Below are 20,655 nucleotides of genomic sequence, written 5' to 3'. Positions count from 1 at the left end.
TAGTGACGTAACTCGATACGTAAAAAACCTATCGAAATCAAATCGCTAGCGAATGTCATTATGATTTATTGCCATACAAATTCGGTCCCATGAGTCATTAATTTGACAGACGTTGTCAAGAAATACCGTAACGATAGTAGTGGCGTTTCTATGCCAACTCATGGTAGTGCTACTGTACAACAAAATTATATTTTCTATTTCCGAGGTAATTGTACAAACATTGCGGCGCACAACAGACAACAAAGATTCGTACTGCGTAAACGCAATTAATGCAGAGTTCATTTGACTGTAAAGACTCAATATAAAATTAAAACCACTTGTGTGTGATTCCAACGCGCTGTGCAAAGTACATTAGTTTGTACTGTGTAATAACCGAGAGATGCGTGCTATGGATGCATGCATAGTTTAATGGATTTAATGGTTTGCGATGTTAATAAATGTTGTGATCTGGAGCTGATTAGATGACTATTGGTGGCTGGAGACGTGCGTGTCATGTTCCTAGAGGCATAAAACCGTCGGTTTTTATCATGATGGCAGTAATTTTTAGATTCTTGGCACTTGGAAAACAAACGATATTTTTTCTATCTATCTATCTAAACCTTTAAACGAGCAATTCTTGTATATATGTCTACGATCTCGGAAACGGCTACAACGATTTTCTTGAAATTATGTAATTCAAATCAAATTAATTATGTATCCACACTCATGTGAATGAGTACGTATGTATTGGGGCAAAATCACTGAATCCAGGCCCCAATAATGAAAATACACCCGTGACAGCAGCAGTAGGACATAAAAATGTGCCCAATCCACTAAACGAGAGTAATTCGAATACTATCTTTATCCGCATCGGTAAATAAAACAGTGTGAATGTGTAAAATCTGCACCGCAATCAAAGCAGGTAATTGACAAGCGGACCGCGCTTCAATAAAACTAAACTCTTTGTCATTCGTGTAAATGATTTCATAATATAACAAGTGTTTTGGAGACAAGCAGCAGGACAAAAGCAGTGATAGCCTAGGGTTTAAGTAACTCGGCCTCTCGATTGAGGGGTCCGAGGTTCAAATCCCAGGCACGCACCTCTGATTTTTCAAAGATATGTGCGTATTAGAAATTAATGATCACTTGCTAAACGGTGAAGGAAAACATCGTGAGGAAACCTGCATACTTGAGATTTTTATAAAAAAAATAAATCTCAAAGGTATGTGAAGTCTACCAGTACGCACTTGGCCAGCGCAGTGGACTATGGCCTAATCCTTCTCATTATGAGAGGAGAACCGTGCCCAGCAGTGGGACAGTAATGGGTTGATGATGATTGGAGACATGTTTATAAACAGTTTTAATTTAAATGCGTCGTAAACACTGACTGCGTCTATTTCTAAGAGACGTCGATTTCGATTTTTTTTCATTAGAAATACTAGCTGACCCGGCAAACGTTGTGTTGCCATATAAATAAAAAAATGTTAATGGTAAACAACCCTTATCAATTACGGGTATGAAAAATAGATAGTAGCCGATTCTCAGACCTACTGAATATGCGTATAAAATTGAGTGAAAATCGGTAAAGCCGTTTCGGAGGAGTACGGTAACTAACATTGGGACACAAGAATTTTATATATAAGATAAAATCCGGTAGATTTATTATTAAGTCTTTCTTATTAATATTATAATAATATGTCGGAAGATATATTTTGATAGACAGTTGTGATACATACTTGAACGATATAAATCTTCGACTCAAATTGTATTTTGATGTAAGTTACATTTAATATGATCATGCAAATAATTTTGAAAAATATAAGTACCATCTTCCAACGGTAGCGGTTTTCACTAAGGGTATTTTATAAGAGTTACTTTACGTTGGTTAAGTTACGTTGGTAAGCAGTAACTTTTATTTAGTTGACCGTCTTACCAGACGCCGTAGCGGCAGGTGTAACGTTCAATAAGAGCAGATTGGGGTGAGGGGTAGGGTTGTCACAATGAAAAAATATAAAGTAGGGCATACTGCAATGAATAGTACAAGTTTATTTTTATGTTTTACTTGATATATTTTTAAAATAATGCACCATATACTTGAACACATTTCTTAGGTTATTCGAAGTACTTTTGTACAGTCGTATTTAGTCATATTAGTATGTATTTTTTTAAAGTTAACTAAATAAATAACAGCATTTTCGTACAGTCCTACTACGCTCGACGAAAATGAGACCATTCAGTAAAGAACTACGCCAATTAGTCAAAAAGGAGAACTAATTCTTTAAACATCATGGCAGCCCTATCACGGTGCAATTTCAGCTGTATGCCCACAAATTGCATTCACCGCCTTGACGCGCAGCGTAACACCTTCAGAATATTGGAATTTATCAGCCGCTACTCCAACTATGAATGAGACTTATTGCGAGTGTCGCTATAAGTCTTCACTAAGCCGGAAATTGCAGCACGTGTGCGGAACTTTAGCTGTTAGCTGTTTAGTGGCTTGGGCAACTAAAGTTCGAGAGTGAGCATAATGCGCTAAATGTAAACTGATTACTATAAACACAACGATACATTTTGAATTACTTATATAAATTAGGATTATTAATAAAATGTACCATCATTATAAAATGTATGAAACATTAAAAATAGTTTCTTTTTTATTTGATGGAAACAGGTAGGATAGAGCGAGGTAATGTAGCCAGCGTTTTAGGAACATACCCCAAGGACTATAATTCGGATCCTGCTGCTGATGCTGGTTGAAAAGATGAGTACTTTTTAATTTCTGTAAAACCGCATAACTTGAATAGGATAACTTGTGCTCTGTCCTGGTAGGCTGTGATTTTTTTTCTATTGATGACAATTTTTTCTGTAAACATTTATTACTTAAATAAAAAAAATACCTATACCCTACGTACCATACCCAAAAGTAACACAATTATGAAAAATGCATTTTTATATCTGAAAAATGCACAAATATTGCGTTGTTGGTAACAAACAATCTTATTTAAAAAAATATATACTTAAAATTAATTAGCTAATAAAGAATTTAGAATTAAAAAATCTATGTCTGACTTTCTTACAAACACCATGGAATATTAATAGAAGAAAACTTCAAAACACATTAGTAATTATAACTCAAAATGATGACATAAATATCGAAACAATAAAATTGAAACAACCTAACAATTGCGGTTTTTATCTCTATTTCAATGGCGTGTAATTTTAGTTTGGCTCTTTGTAGTTAATCTGTGAACGGGCCAGTCGAACTGGAAAATCCACACAAATTGGAAACCATGTTAGAACTAACAATCACCACAAGCTCTTGTTAAAACTTTGGACGTTTGGCCCATTTCCACGAGCGTACCAATATAATGTAGCATGTGTACTTGTAATGTGTGTAATAGTAACACTAACGATCTACAAGTACAAGGGCATTGTCTGAAGCTTATTCTATTTACATAAATAAGAAAACGAGGGTCCTTATGCGACCGCTATGCATGTTAGTATGTATGTATTTATGTATGTATGTATGTACTTATTTATGTACGTAAGTTTGTATGTTTGCGTTTTTTTTATGAAACTAAATGATTTTTACTTAATTGTATCGTGAAAAAATAACTACTTATTAGTTTTAAAAATCCAAGTGCTTGCGACTTAAAGCGATTTATGAAGCCTTAATCCTCACAAACTTACGCGTATTTGAAAACCCAAATTCGAACACAGAATATCCGAAGGATATTATGTCTTGAATTTTATAGGTAACGAAATATGAAAAATACAATCCCGAGTAAGAATATATTCATGAAAGAAACTTTTAAAAAGAAATGACACGTGTCAGATCTCACGTTCCAATATTTACACTCGAAAAACTGGGTTTCACTTTCTTCGCATTCGGTCTTCACCGTCGGCATATCTGTAAATATTCCTTCGATATTTTCCACTTTTTGCCCCCACAACGAGGAAATAACTTAAACTTTTTACGATGTTATCGCCTTACTGAAAATCAAGTGCCTACTTCGGCGACACATTTCGAATGTTCAAATCAAAAAAGTTGAAAAGTTATTACTGGTTTTACGGAATATTTTTGTATCAATAATAATGACATGTAATAAACATGTAACGAGCTTCTATTACGAATTCATATATCATACTCTAGAAGTCAAAAAATATTTTCAAATTGGGGACAGAAACATTAATTAAGAAAATATTATGAAACAAGTGTAGAATTTTAATAACTTTGGGATTGTACAAAAACCTTTACGTTAAACCCCACAAGAGAACTAAACATAATCATAACCGTATATTGAAATTTTAAGACAAATGCTTTATTTTAAATCAAATAATAACACGACTGCCAGAATTTTCACAAACTTTAATACAGGACTATCCAGAGACTTTAATAACACCCTACGTCAAACCCCACTGCCCTTAATCAAGAGAACTATATACTCATAAGCATACGTCATATTCCACGGCGACGTACCACGTTCCATTAATAATGTAGGGTGACAACGACGCAGGTGGCGCTGAGCCGCGCCACGATAAACGTCCTGATGCATAATTGAAGACGTGCTACCATCGCGCTTACGTGACTCCCGCTAAATCTCCTAAGCGTATCTACTTGTACGGCTAAGTGTGATGGATGATTTTCCGTTAGGCCTCCGCCAAAGGTTACATCGTATGATACTAATGCACTCACGTGTTATGAGTGGGTAAGCGTACGGCGGCAAGGTTACGTTCTAGTCGTAGTAATTTCGTTTATTCCATTAAATAAGTTACTTTTCTTGTTTTTGATCTACTGAGCAGGGTATTTTTTTTTGATATTTCTTTCTTTATCATGCCCTACAACCTCGATGGCTTGATAGATTTTCATATATGGAGTTTCTTTGGGATCACCTACATTAAATTTCAATTTCAAACTGAACTTCAACTTCATTCTGGAAGTTTATTTTTAAGCAGTGGAGTTTTTGTATTTATAAAATTGCTAATTATATTACGAATTCGTGGGAAAATGTTCCTCAAAGGTAGGTACAGCCATAAGGTAAGGCAGTAAAAAATAAATAAACAATTTAGTAGCAATAACACTTAAAACCAAATCACATAAGCGGCCAATGCAATAATGTTTAGGTTTTATCGTATGGCTAACGACCTAAAATAGTATCAATCCTGAAAAACATAACAAAATATTACGGCACGTAAAGTAAAATATGTTTAAAACAAGAACGTGCTTTATAATACTTACACATTAAATTAATCCATTAATACACGTCACGACCGAGAGCCATTGTACCCGGGAAAGACTCTTGACCTTTCTAACGTAACCTGTGACCTCTGCGCCACGTGGCCCTCACCCCAGCGAATGTCAAACGTCATGCGACCCCATTTGTTACGTCTAAAATATCTGAGCTCTAATGTAAATCTCGCTTTATTATGCCACACTTCTGTTTACCCTATTTGTAAAACTTGGTCACACGACTTGGTGCTATTTTCTTTTCTATGGAATGGATGTCGCTAAGTGGCATACAGGAATAATGTCATGTAAATAACATCGTAGAACAAAACAATATTTGGTGTTTACAATAAATAAATAGAAATTAATATTATTATGGTCCCAGACGAAAAGCGAAATAAAAATAGAAAAATTAAAGAAATTGAATATTACGGTTTAAATTTAGAACACGAATCTCAATCAAATTTACTATATACGTCTGTATCTACTACATATACCTACCTAATCATAAGTTTAACACAAGTGCGATATTACCTAGATCATAATAGACATTTCTCACTTGTCACAGATTTAAAGTAAAAAAGCACTTTATATTACTTAAATGAAATCCCAAATCAGCAAAATCCACAATCACAATTAGTTTGTAAGATACATTGTTAGTTTCGTTTATTGTTCACTAATTAAGTATATCAAAATTCAACCAAATTCTCACAGTACTCTACACTAATAATAGTTATGCAAATGATGCATCGTACTAATACCAAAACTGTAATTGGTTCTACTATTCACAATTACGCGTACTATATGCAAATTATGTAGTGACCCATGTCTTTCGGCGATGCCGTGTGACTGGTCACTTTATCTTACAATTCGCGAGGTCAGAAACACATTGAGGGGTCATCTCTTCGATATCTTTCCCATCCTTTGTACCATATCATTCGCAGTTTGAATATCGTGAGATAAACACCTTGAAACATTGATGGTGTTATATTAGTTATATGATGATATGTTCGTTTTTGTTTAGTCTTTGTTAACTGTGAATATGGACAACTGGATTACACAACTTTTTCAAACTAACACTTTCGTCAAACCAAAGGTGAGTTTTTACTTTATAAAAATCTCAGTTTGTTAAATCTGTAAATGTTTTTTGCGCATTTTATCTTCAATATCAATTAAAATATTAAGGCTTATTTAAATAAACTTATTAATGTCACTATCAAAGGTTACTTTTTTGTTAATTAACTCATTTCAAAACATGTACTTGGGACTATTTATTACGAAAACTATTGACTTAAATATATTTCAAAAATAGGCAATAATATGCTCAGATCTATTTAATTTGTAACGAAACTGACATCATGACTTTAATAACATTTCTAAATAATTCTATTCGGGTTAAATGAACCATATTTGCAGGAAATAACGTAGAGCAAACGTAACAATCAACTAGAAATAATGTAAGTCATTAATAACATCGCGCTCGGCGGGAAATATATAAAGTGAATTAAAACTGAACGGAGAAACAATGACGGATTTTTCTAGCTCTACTTATTAGAACTTTACTTGTTTGCTAGGAAAAGGGCAAACACAACAAGGGCAACAAATTTGTAGTTATTTTATTTTTAACGTTAGCAAAGTGAAACAAACTTTTTCTATTTTTTGAGAAACTATAAAGCAACCGATTTTTCGCGTTTTTATTGCCGAGATGTAAAACGTACCAACAACAAAACAATTTGTGTAATTTTAAAAATTGCATTTTTCCTCTTTTGTCCGAGTTTAATCATTGAATTTTAGAAGCAGTAGAAAATTAGGTTAACGGCGTTACAGAATGATGTATGGCACAAACGCTGCTCAACGCCCGCGCACATCTGCAGCTCCTGCCGCGTTACCCTAACGAGCTGCCATAATGGCTCCCAGAGGTTGCCGAAGAAAACTCCGAATCAAACAAATTACTGTTGGCCCAGTTTTAAGATGAACGAATTAGTCTTTTTTATCACTTTTTGTATCTCTAGGAACTAACTAGGAATTAGGAACTAAGTTACCATTTGATATTTGCTCACTACTACCCATATTTGGCGGTTCGTTCGTAACCAATCACTGGTAGAATTCTATCACTATTTTAATGTCATTAATCCTTTTATAATCCTGCCCCTTACGGGAGATAGTGTGACGTAGTCTTTTAATCTACTAAATGAAATATATTATGTAATGTTTATACAAGGAAGTGATATATAAGATAAGACAAAGAAGTGCAGTGTCAGAGGACGCCGCCTTCATTATATGATTATTTAGCAGTTTAAGTTAGCCTAAAGTTACTCATTAGTCTTATAGTAGGCTAGATTGTAATTAATATAAAGTACCTTATTACTCATTCGGTACTTTATACCTACGTGCAAAAAAATGTAATGTTTATTTACGACACATTCATGTATTTTTTTCTAATTTCCATAAAACAGATTTATGAATTCCATTTACTACATAAAATGTTTAAACCACTTCGCAAAGTTTTTATTAAATATAAAAGCTTTACCACTTTGCACTTAAATCTCATATATTATGCTGAAGTTACACTTCTGCAAACTCTTGCCAGTTTAGAAGTGAAAGTCTCTAAACTCTACGTATTAGGCAGTAAAGGCAGTTAAGGTTGTTACACCATCGACGAGAAACGAGTATAAGATTTAAAAGGCTAAGTTCTTTACTAAGTTAAAATAATTTCTAGATCAACTTGATTTACCGAATTAAAAAGTACTATATATTTATGTATTTTACATTGATTACCATACTACGTACCATTTCAAAAATTAATAGCCAGAGAAATCAACAGCGTCTTAATAAAGGAACTTGTTCATTTTCACGAATAGCACAAACACATAGGTACAATAAACAAGTAAGTGTCCCAGTGGTGTGGTGGATGTGAACCCAGTCCTTTGTTAATTGCTACGAATGAACAATAAGTGAGATGGCTGGTCGTTGGATGGCTTTAAATATATAAGCATTACCTACGTGATAGCCATATCTGCTACGTTAAACTGAAAGTAGCACTAAAGGTAATGCGTACTACTGTACTTTTGTGAAAAATTATTAGCTGTAATTATATTCTTATTTGCAACTTTTGTAGATTCTTAATAAATTAATATAATTTAACTCGCAAGTACTTCCTACTCACGATAGAACAAGTGTTTTACCCACCTTCTTAAACTGCGCCGGGGGCACCATTCAAATGTTATTGTTTGTTAAGACTATGACAAAAGATGTGGCTCACCAAAGTTTTCGTTAGCAACTCTGTAATTCCTTTATTCATTCCTCACTGTCTTGAATTATAATTGTTTCATGGTTAGGAATAATAAGTATTATATTTTATGAATTTATTGCAAGACCAAAGTTGTAAAGGTTATGACAACAGAGCTTATATTTTCGATTCGATGATGTTACGTATACCGTAATTTTTGTTTCGTTTTCGAGGACATAGTTTCTTAAGGGCCACAGCTAGCCCTAGCTTACGTGATCAAAAAGATTAGATACTAAATAGAAAGAATGGGAAAAACCTAAAAAGTTATATTATTTTTTCTCAGTGTTAAGGGGATTGCGATAGCATTAGTAGGTAACAAAGAAATTCCACAACAACTATATACCTAAATACATATAATTTACCTACATACTTACTGTAAAATAAAAAAGAATATTTAAATTACTATTTCCCCGAATATTTAAATGTTTACGGCACTGCCGGACCACAACGAGGGACGTCCCCAACTAATTAAAATTCTACGTGAATGAATAACTGCAGTGAGCCGTATCTCGCAAAAAACGTACAAAAATACACTTTCAAAGGATATATTTTATGGTACGCTGGTTACTAAACATCCAACTAAAAGTATGTAACAGTTTAGAGAGTGTAGGATTCACCTATAATTACAAGTTCTCTTCTTCGGCAGAGTTTCCGTTAGACCATCAAAATCCATTAATTAACTTGGAATATTAAGGAGTTACAGAAGATCGAAAGTTTATACTTACCTTAAAATTATAAAGTACGTAATACGGTTTTCAAGTCTTTGAACTTTTGTAAAGTTGTCGTAAATTTCACAGCCGCAGCAGGGAAGTCCAAAGTGCGGGAGTAGCGGCAGTGCGAGCGGCCCGACAAGCGCAGCGATCACCGGGACACGTATCAGCGACTTAAAGCCGGTAGAATGCAACCTTTGTCATCGGAAGTTCAAAAATATACCTGCGCTCAATGGCCATATGCGGTTACATGGTGGATATTTCAAAAAGGTAAAGTTTATAAATTTTGTTTCATATTACAATTATTGGTTTGTAAAAATGTCTTAGAAGATAACCAGATCAGACAAATGTGATTGCATGCTTTAATTGACATTTTTTATTCAGGACTCTGATAATAAGAAATTAGATAAGAAAGAATCTACCGGTCCGCCTCTTCAAACAGCGTCAGTATCAGTAAGAGCACTCATTGAAGAAAAAATCATCAGCCGAAGAGGAGCAACTGCATCTTCTACGTCCACTTCTATTCCATCCTCCACACTCACCGTATCTTGTAAAGGTAATAATAATACCAACACTTATTTTAATATACATAATATTACAACATTTGATTTAAATATTTGTTTCAGGTGCAAATATAGATACAGTAACCACTCGATCTGGGTTTGTTGCTCCAGCACCACCACCGTTATCAACAAATAGAACACCAATTACTTCACCAGCATCCCCTGCTTCAACTACAGCACAGTTTGTGTCACCTAAGATCCCACCTATAGCTACCGTTGCCTCGAATGCCCCTACCAACATTGCTACAACTCAAAGAGATTCTACTTTGATAGAATTGCTAAAGAAAGGCAACACAAAGGTAAATTATTAATATATGCTACCTATAATATTATTATTGTTTAAACAAAACAATATGTACCTAATTCATCTTACTTATTACAGGGTGTAAAAAGATCAGCGTCTGACCCAGGCGAATCATCACCGCAACAACAAGAATTTCCTTTTCGATCAGAAGTGTTTGGGGTATCGTTCAATTCTGACGATGGATACTTCTCACCGGCTCTTAATGAAGATACTTTTCAATTTACATCGACTCCAGATCACTTAGAAGAATTAGCTTCTTTGGAAGACTATGCAACTGTCGCTGCATCTATTCGTGAACGCTCACCCGTTACTTTCCCGTCCAGTCGGCGATTAGCTGCAGTTTTAAATTCTCCTTTGCCGGAATCTTTAGCCGATTTTGGGGCTTGTCATGGAGGATCGCCTGTGCCATCTCCGGGCATTGGTTATACGGAAAATTCTCCAGGTCTTTCTTATACAACTGGTGATTCTCCGGGTTTAACTTACACGGCAACGTCACCGGGTGGAAGTTATTCGGCACAACCTGAACCGTCGCCTGGATTAGCTTATCCGACTCCGCCAGCTTCCCACGATGCTCATTCACCAGCCCATACTGTACCGCGAGCTTCATCACCACTTTCAGCTGCCTTTTTTACTGCTACAATGTCTAGTCAAGAAGAGGTAATAAAAACATCAATAATATATTGTTATGAATCAATATAAAATATACAAAATGACGCATAACTAATCACTGATGTCGGTTATAGGTTGAAGAAGCTCTGGAAGAAGTACTGCCTGAAGAATGCCGATCATTAGATGCATATTCATTAGAACCCTCACCGACGCCACGTCGCATCATGCTTAATTCAGAAGATCCCCTTTTATCTAGCAGTCCTCGTGACTTTACAAACCAGAGGCCAATTCGCCGATATAGTCGTGTAGGAGGTCCTTCAATTTCTGCCCCAATACATCAATGGCAGCATGACACATCATCGCTTCAGGTATATAATTAATATTTTGTTAGAATATTTATTGAGTAATATTATTGTAAATAAATTGTACTTCATGAACCGTTTTTACAGGTATGTGTTGAGGGTCGTGATACTGTACCAGCAGTATTTTTAAGTCCAAACAGTGTACCAGCGTCACCACAACGACGCAAACGTCGGGCATCTCCTGCTGGTCCATGCAGGTCACGCATACGCCGCTCACTTCGCCACTACACACCGCAACCGATTTTACCTCCAGATAGAGAAGGATCAGGCTTACTTATTGACCTTATACATGGTTAGTTTCATAACAGTACTATTTTGAAAGCCTTTTTTATAATAAGATAATCGCAAAAAATCTAACAACAACTCATTAACTCTGTTTTAGGTGATATGCCGGTCCAAACAGAAGAACCTCGGTTACCACAAATAAATATTGGTGTTGATTTCCAAGCAGATATACCAGAGTTGTGTAATGATCGAATTGATCTACACAGAGCACCCGAACAGCTTCTCTGGGACCCTGGTATAAACGATGCGTTAGACGATGGTGAAGGTGTGTATAATTGTGTATTAAGACTTTTGTAATAATCCGTTTTATAGACCTACTTTGACCAGATAAAAAACTTTTGAACAATTCGTTATATTGACCAATAACCAAACCAATCAAATAACCATACTAGGCGATGATGTAAGGAGAAACCGCAATTTTGTGTCTATTTTTTAATTCTGTTATGGTATATTTCAGTACGCATGTTTATGGAGCTAGCTATGTGCGCGGCTATGCCAGTGGGAGGCCACACTCGAGAATACGCATTACAAACTTTAGGCGAGTGTGGAGGCGACATTCGGGCTGCCACGCTTCGGCTCATGTCTCGGCCGGCTGCGCAGTCTCAACATGAATCGCGTTGGACACCAGATGAAGTGGAAGCCTTTTTAGCTGGCCTTGGTCATTATGATAAGGACTTTTTCCGAATTTCTCAACACGTAAGTAGACTACTTCCTTTTTGTAACTATCTAGGACATATAAATGAAACACAAACAATAAAAATACTGTTTGTTTATCTTTCGCAGATAAGAACAAAAGACTCCAAGCAGTGTGTGCAGTTTTACTACTTCTGGAAGAAAGTAACGAAAGACTACAAATCTCTTTATTTGCGAAGTTGGAACTCGGATACACAGGTTACCTCACAAGTAAGCACTGCTTTAAACAGTGGGCTTCATTTCGTCTTCAGGCTCGTTGAGGATTAATGTTAGGATGTTAACACACTCGACTTGTCCAAATTCAGGGTTCCGTAAGCCAGATCGTATCGCACAGCACAGCGTCCTGCACGTCGTCGCCGACCTCATACGAAGCCGAGGAGTATCCGTGCAAGATCTGCGGGAAGTAAGTGCCGACTCCGGCCTCGCAACACGCAGCACATCGCTTTTGAATGTCGACTTCGACAGCGGCCACTCAATTGCAAAGCAACGGCAAACGCAATTTATGTGAAACATTTATTTAAATCTTTTGTATATTTTACTCGTGCCATTACATTATACATTTATTTTCACTTAAATTGCGCTTGCATAATTTTTAGAGAATAATTTTAGTATTTATACGCAGCTTAGTTTTAGCTAACTCGATGAGAAAAATAAGTATATGTATGTATTAAGTTATTGTACACTGATTCAGTAAATAACATTGGTTTAGTGTTGCTCTTGTATTGTCATTTGCTGAATCAATGTCGGGTTCGGTGTTATTGATGTTGATTGCATGTCAAGTTAATGTTTTCGTAACTTCATTATATAATAACACTTTATTAAATAGGACATAGAATACATTCAACATAGCAAGTTTCCTGTGGCAATTGGTTAATAAAAGTATATATCCTCATTGTAGCAATTGAATATACAAATGCGATAACATATTTCTTGCATTAATGATGAATTTAATTGCAATTAATTAATCTTCTGCTACAATTTGTTCATAAATACACCTATAACAAAAATATACTAATTATACAGTTTCAAGTTGCCTTTGTGTGTTCAATTAGCTTTAGTTACATAGAGAGGAATCTTACCAATGTCCCAGGGACCACACTATGATAAATAGGATGTGAAACATTGTAAATATGGGTATAATGTATTTTCTTAATAAAATATAAAGAGATATATGTCCATTACATACAAAAATGATTAGTGTATACACATATAATTTATTTTATTGCACATAATTGTAAGTGTAATGTTTAAAAGAGATTTTGTGTATTGATGTTGTATATACATAATTATACGGAGTTCTACAATACTAACGCTTCGTGCTTTGCTTTAGCTCATTCTGCTTAAGTTGTTTCTCTTCTGTCTTATTTTTTGTTGCTTCATTTATTTTTTCTGTTGCATCTTATTTAAAGTGTATCCTGTTATGTTTCAGAGTATTTAACAAAGTAAAAAGTCGTAGCGCACACATGAAGTCGCACCGGCCACTCGACGCCGAGCCGAAACGGCCAAAATTCGAAAAGCCTTATGAAAAGGTCGAGAGATCTGATGACAGATCCTCCGCGATTGCTGAATATCAAAGCAAACCGCCCGCACTGTAACAGACTTCTTGCTCACTCATTCCGCCCGCGCGCTCTTTGTATAACTAATAAAATAATCTCAATGTTAGAGCCGCGCCGCTCGCGACCAGCGGACGCGGTCGCCCGCCCGCGAGCACTCGCGCCACACCACGCTCTCCCTCCCGTTACATCAATCGAGAGTGACTAGCTCGGACTCGAATAAAATGCTGAATCATTTAAGCATTTACTAATGTTACAATTAGATATACGTATACGTAGATTCGTTGAAAAGTGATTTAGAAACAGCGACTTAGATAAGTAGCTAGTGAATATATAGGTTATGGGTAAAATTAATTAAACCCAAAATACAGTCTATCTATCGAGAGCGTCAAAATTGTTGTACTTAATGTAGCTTGAAGAGAGCGCAAAAAGATATTTTGTATAACGAATGATACATTATGTAGATAGTTAGATATGATCTTCGTAAAGTTTTTATATGACAGACTTCTTGATGTGACTTTGCAAGTGTGATGTTGTAAATAAATCAGTAGTTTGTTGGCGCTACGGTCGAGATCGTTGGGCGAGCTCTATTCGTACCTAATAATATCTATTAATCTATGTAACTATTACAACTATGTGTGATAAATTTAACATAACTCGTGTAGTAACTACACTACCTCGTTTCTATCGAATTGTTTGATTTTATTGCGAGCCCAGCTCACTATTACATTTTGCTTGTTTGCTCATTACTTTGTTGTTATTTAGTAGTTTCTTTTTGTTTTTATATTTCTAGTCGTATTAGATAAATTTACAGAGCGCACGTGGAATCGTACGCGTTACTCTATTTAAATTAGATACCTAATAATTTAAGATAACTTAATTCAGCATCCGTACCGAACCTACTAGTCACATATCGATGCACAATTTTAGATAAATATTGACAGAGGAAGCGACGCTTCTGTGAATATTATGAGCTCAAGTGGAAACGTCACAATGATAAATATCTTTGCGCAAACCGAATGACTAATGAACCCACTCCGCCGCGCATTGATGAAATTATTTTGGTCTTTAACGTGTAAAATCTGCGCGGCTTGAAACTCTACCAACTACCAATTCACAGTCGTACAACGATTGCATTAAATTAATTTATTATTTAAACGTTTTACAATGAATCCATCGTGGCCTTAAATTAGCTTAAAATAAAATAATGTACGAACAGTTTAACTCTATACTTATTTTATTACGACTGAATAATAACGTCCTTAACAATTCCGCCTCGAGGTGGTAAGTAAGATCACAATGCTTCTAGTAGACGTTATCATTCTTCTTGATCCCAAATTATTCACAGAAGCAGACAGAGTAATAAATTGATGGAATAATATTTTTTTACACAATTACTATGGAAATGCTCAAATGTTCTATTTTATGTTGGTAATTTTATTATTGTAGTTCCTTGTTGATCGTTCTAATGAATGTCTTACTTTATTTGATACTCGAAATATAACCCTATTTATATTTCGAGCACCGATACGTTATTGTCTATGAAATGTAAACTAATTGTATGTACCTTGGTGTTGTGATATATGTACGATGTATCGTTTAAAAGTAATCTGTCTATAATTTTAATAAAATGTACAAATCTGGCAATAAAAATAGTTGCTCAAGTTTATATTACATGTGTTTAAGACTTGCCTGTATTCAGAATTGTTTGTGCCAAAGGAAAAACTCTTGTGACACTTTCTGTGGTTGTGATGTTTCTCGTTTCTTATACCTGCTCACACGCAGCTATATTATATATATTATACACATATATATGTACTAACATGTATCATGCTGTTCGTGGTCCTAAACGCATAATACATATATTGCATACTTAAAAAAATAAAGTACAATCGTCCACGATACCACACGACAGTTTAGTATAAATATTTATACATTTTGATAACATTATACATATATTGTAGCTGCGTGTGTACGGATCTTTATACGACTCGCTTCTTGTCTTCCGAAGCGCCAATATTTTCTAACGAGTAGCTTTTAATTTTGGGGCAGTATTCCTCGTAAAAGACATGTTAATAATTTAAATACCATTAAATTTGTTTACTTGTAAAAATTATTTAACACTGTTTAGGTTATTAAATGACGTGAAGGAAAAGCGTGTGACGCTCCCAGTATTATCTAGGTTTGTAATCAAAACCATGGAAAATATGAATTCTATCTTATTTAGTCGAATGTTGACTTATATATGAGTAATTATTCTTGATGTATACTTACTGGAGATATACTACACATTCGTTTTCCTTCCATGAGTACCTGAGTGGACTTTGCCAGAGAGACAAAGACATTCAATGAACTTGGTGTCTTCGTATTGCCGTAGCTGTATGTGTATATTTATAAGATTTAATCTATACCTAAATGCTATGTATTTGTACATCACTAACTGTGTGATTATTTGGTTGTGTTCTATCTTAACAACGTAGAAAATTTTTTAACGGTAAACTGTTTATTCTCTACTTATTTCGGATTCGAAATGCCAAACTTTTGCCAATACTATACCTATGTATCTAAGTTGTATTTTTAAGTATGCAGTGTTTAGAAAATTTTATAAAATAATAATAGCGGTGGGTATGTTAGCGAAATATAGAAAATTGTTTTAGGTTAAGATGAGGCTTTAATTAAAACTCCGTTTGTAAATGTTTAGTGTATTACTTGCCGCTTTCAGTCAGCTAAAACTATGTATCATTTATTTTGTACTAGAAAAATTAATAATATGACATCGTATTGGTAATTATTAGCTGAGTGTATTAATATCCCAGTGGACACTATAAACATTACTACGCGATAATATTGCCCATTATAAAATATTTTCAAAGCTATACCCCAAATTCTCAATGATAAATACCCATTTAGTATGTATGCACGAGTCGTTAACTATTAAATAAAGAAACGAAAACAAAATAATAACTATAATATATAGTAATATAACATAAACTATATTTTTAAAACAGAATTGTCTAAAAGTCGCGTATTAACATTTATTGTGACCACATCGCGTAGTTCATCTGCCAACATTGAATTAGAATCATACGTTATTTTCGTAAATAATAAATACCTATCTGAAAACTTATTATATAAATAAGTATCTACTTAGTATTTTTTCAGACAAACTTTATGCTACCAGAAATAGGTCTATGTGTATGACGTAAATTTTCGAAATCCCTCCAAAAAATACTTTTAACAATATTCTTAGCTTTTAAGACTGAATATGTCGAAAGTCCCCCCAGCTACTTCAGCAATCGAACAATATTTAATTTCACTTTATATTTTATCACTTATTTATTCATGTATGTATGTATGTATATAGACAGGTATATCACGAAGTTACCTCATTAAATGTGCCAACACGTCATTCATACTAGTCAGTCTAAAGCGCTTATTATCTATAAAAAATAGCTCTAACAAGCGGAAATAGCGGAACAGAAGCGAAACCCCCGCTCAAGTTCGCGCTAAATGCCTACAATATCGGGTGCCTTAGCCCTCTTTTCATTAAAACAGTACAAAAGTTACTTATTTAATTTAAACCCACACTTAATAGCTAAATGTCGATATTAGGGAAGCCATCTTCGCGACAGTCTTAGATTGCGTTGGAAAGTAATCCGCTCCAATCAAATATAAACTACACGCGGCTAATTATTAAATTATTTACTTACTATAAGATCGAGTAATAAACTAACTCATTTCAATTGAAATATAGAAGTGCCTTACAAGTTTATTTTTATAATATATTTTGTCTCGTTTCATTTATTTATTTATCGAAATCGGAAAATACGAAGCACTGGAAATTTGCATTTATTTATGGTGCACCATCACCACGCTCTGCTAGAACAGAGCCGATGTCGTGTGCAACATTTAGTACAATCGTTATCTATTTTTAAATCTTTATTTTTTTAACTTTGACTACAGAGTTAGTGGGAAAATGTAATCCAACTACAAGATGTATTTAGTGGTCATAACCTTATTGCACAGCAGTAGGGACAAACCATATGTTGTAGGTACCTACTTAATTAAATAAAGTTTATGTGCAAAACCGAAATTACAATGTGTATAACGTAAAATTTTATTTTACTTTGTAGACTTGCTGATTAATACAATATTATATTATTATACAATATAAGTTATAAATTTTTAAATATAAATATTTTAGATTACATTTTACCCACGTGTGTGTTACGACGTCATTTCAGTGTCGTAAGTTCTGATCAATCACACAATCAACTAAATCCTCTGGGGTCAATCATTCATCGTATGATGTTTTTGTTTTCACTACAAAATACAAACTACATGTCAATTCTCTAAAGACAAAAATAAAGATATACTAAAATGGAAATGAATTAAGTAGACCTATTTTATTGTAACTTCTGAACTAAGGAACAAAAACCTATATTAAATTATATTTTATCGAATTGCCTTGCGAGTGAAGCCTTAAAGCTCTCGGAAATTTAAGTGTTCATTTACCTCCCCATGTTGATTTGACCATGTTACCCTAAATACAGTAAAATATCGTTAGCTGTTATGTTATTCTTAAAGACCTACATACGTCTACGTATTCGTTTGGTCAATCCCAACAGTGATGGATTTAGGGAAAAATTAAGTATTCATCAACTATCCCGGCGACTTTTTTTTATTCTCTTAAAAACTTCGCCAACATAATTGTAAATAGTGAATAGCGATATATCTAAGAAATTGTTTCTTCGTGATTCTTGGAGGATAGAAGGATTGGCATACTTGAGATCTTCATTCAATTTATAAAGTTTGCGATGCTATTTAGCGTAAATAGCCTAAATCCACCACTGTCCCATTCATTGTTATATGTGTCAAATGTAGCGTAATTATATGTAAATGTATATACGTATTTCTGTATTTGTGTCTACACATAATGTTACTATAGTATTAATATTTTGTAAGCCTAAGTGAATATTATATTCTTCTAATTTTGTATCGAATAAAGTGTAAAATAATGGCGGACACGAGCTCCCATCTCGCCGCGATGTGCAATGTTATCACAAAAATCCAATACATTTAACAATTTGTTTGCTATAATGTGGACACCTGCCAGTCAACAACAGATGGCGCCACACATATACTGAATCACACTATCGAAGTATTTTAAATGACTAATGACGAGGCGAGCTTTACTTTGCCGAAAAAATATACTTTATCTACGTCCAAGTTGATTATTGATCACATCAACTCATAATACTCGTGTAGGACTAAAAATAATACTTACAAGTGTTATAGGCATAAGCGTGTGATAGCAATGCAACTCGCGTATAATACGTATTAGAATTGTAAATGTAAACAGTAGATTGTAAACTGACACGTGCCAAATGCACGATAATTTGATATTACACTCTGTGTTGTGATTTTGGAAATTCTGTAAAATACAAGTCTTAAATACTATAAAAATTTGTAGACACCTTTTTAGATTAGCACAATTCTTCGCGTAGACACGTTAGGTCATAAAAATTTAATAAGCATTTAGATTAAACATGAATAGGTGTCATTAAAAGATGTAAATTAATTTCGTATTAATTCTAGATTCATTGTTGTAATTCAATGTGATGATTCGTAATAAACAACGACTAAGCTAGAGTCCTGTCCTCTCCCGCGCCGGGCGACTCTTCACTTTCGCATATCTTTGAAACAATAAATAATAAATTAAAACTATTATATATATTGATAAATTTACTAGGGTAACTAATTTTTTAAGACAATGAATACGTGATCTTTTAGATTGTCTTTATTAATAAATATATGGTGAAGGTTTTGTCAATTTGTTTTTATTTTTATTAAAACCCTCTTTCCTAAATTAAACACAGTTACATATCATAGAATAATCTTACCACACATAAGGGAAAAATAATGCTAATTACTTTCAGCCTGTTGATACGTTAATAATATTACGTTATAACTATGTTAATAGTTTGTTAAGCACAGATATAAGGAGACAATTATAAAGCATTATAGATGAGTTAAAGGAACAAAAATAATACAAAAATCTTCGTCTTCAGCTGTTTATTAAGAACATTGTATAGTACAATGTAATCATACTACAATATCGATAAACCTCTGTTACAAATACGAAAAACAAATAGTGATGTGCAACAACAAAAAAACACCTAACATTTATGGTATGTTATGGGGCAACGTCAAAAGTAATGTGGAATTTTAAATCGATAAAAAGTTATTTTAGCTACATAATATTTATTTCGAACACAATTAACTACCTAATATTATAAGACAATGTATAAACTATGAAGTCTACGTTTTACACTGGTCTACCAAAAATGATTTGAGATTAATATGCAAAATAATTATAAATAATACGTATCACCCATATATTAAGACTTATTATTGTTACTGTTTCAAAATAAATGCACCACACATTACAATAAAACACACATGTATTACTGTTGACCAGCATTACGTATCGACACTTTGGTAGTTCCATAGATTAGTAAAGATTACTCACTCCTAACAACAAAAAGTAACCAGTTTTGACAATTGAAATTGTCACTGTCCTCTATTTTCGTGTTTGAAAAATAGTAAGAAAATGTAGATTTTAGAACATTTACGAATGAAACGACATTTCTCCGCAGTTTTTCTTCGATTTCGTGTTTTTGCACCACATAACTGCACATGTCGATATAGTAATAATAGTAATGGCTGACAATATGTCAGCAATGTAATGGCTTCCTTCAATTACAAGGCAGTGAGATATCTATACTTATCTATGGGTAGTTCACAAACACACATTAAGTTCAATAATTATATTAGTCCCAGAATTATTGCATTTCTTGTTTACTTATTACTACAACAAAGTATGGATGCGAGTGATGTACTCACTAAAATTATGATTATGACTCAGAATATAAGTACCGAAGTGTTTAGCGTGTATTTTATAAATTACAAGTTGCCAGATATACAAATAAATGTTTATGTGCCTTATACAAATTTTAAGTTCCTTTAAGCAATGGAACCTCCATTGCTTAAAGGAACTTAAAATTTGTATCAGGAGAAT

The 20,655-nt window shown here is 34.0% G+C and overlaps 1 protein-coding gene across 1 annotated transcript in view; it reads left to right on the top strand.

Annotated features, from left to right (window-relative positions):
• LOC140742550 (uncharacterized) overlaps window positions 1-19,395 on the top strand; it is a 31,091-nt gene extending 11,696 nt beyond the window's left edge. Inside the window, exons 5-15 of the mRNA XM_073073452.1 lie at window positions 9,293-9,475; window positions 9,590-9,761; window positions 9,832-10,067; window positions 10,151-10,729; window positions 10,816-11,049; window positions 11,131-11,335; window positions 11,426-11,593; window positions 11,786-12,024; window positions 12,112-12,231; window positions 12,327-12,424; window positions 13,451-19,395. Coding sequence (XP_072929553.1) covers window positions 9,293-9,475; window positions 9,590-9,761; window positions 9,832-10,067; window positions 10,151-10,729; window positions 10,816-11,049; window positions 11,131-11,335; window positions 11,426-11,593; window positions 11,786-12,024; window positions 12,112-12,231; window positions 12,327-12,424; window positions 13,451-13,616 — 2,400 coding nt within the window. The 3' untranslated portion in view covers window positions 13,617-19,395. The remainder of the gene's footprint in view (window positions 1-9,292; window positions 9,476-9,589; window positions 9,762-9,831; window positions 10,068-10,150; window positions 10,730-10,815; window positions 11,050-11,130; window positions 11,336-11,425; window positions 11,594-11,785; window positions 12,025-12,111; window positions 12,232-12,326; window positions 12,425-13,450) is intronic.
• The last annotated feature ends 1,260 nt before the right edge of the window (window positions 19,396-20,655 follow it).

This window comes from Epargyreus clarus, unplaced genomic scaffold, assembly GCF_041222505.1.
Source record: "Epargyreus clarus isolate Ecla_fem2 unplaced genomic scaffold, WU_Ecla_fem_2.2 ptg000006l, whole genome shotgun sequence".
NCBI lineage: Eukaryota > Metazoa > Arthropoda > Insecta > Lepidoptera > Hesperiidae > Epargyreus > Epargyreus clarus.
Note: the sequence above shows the minus strand (reverse complement) of the source record. Positions and strands in the feature narration are given on the sequence as shown.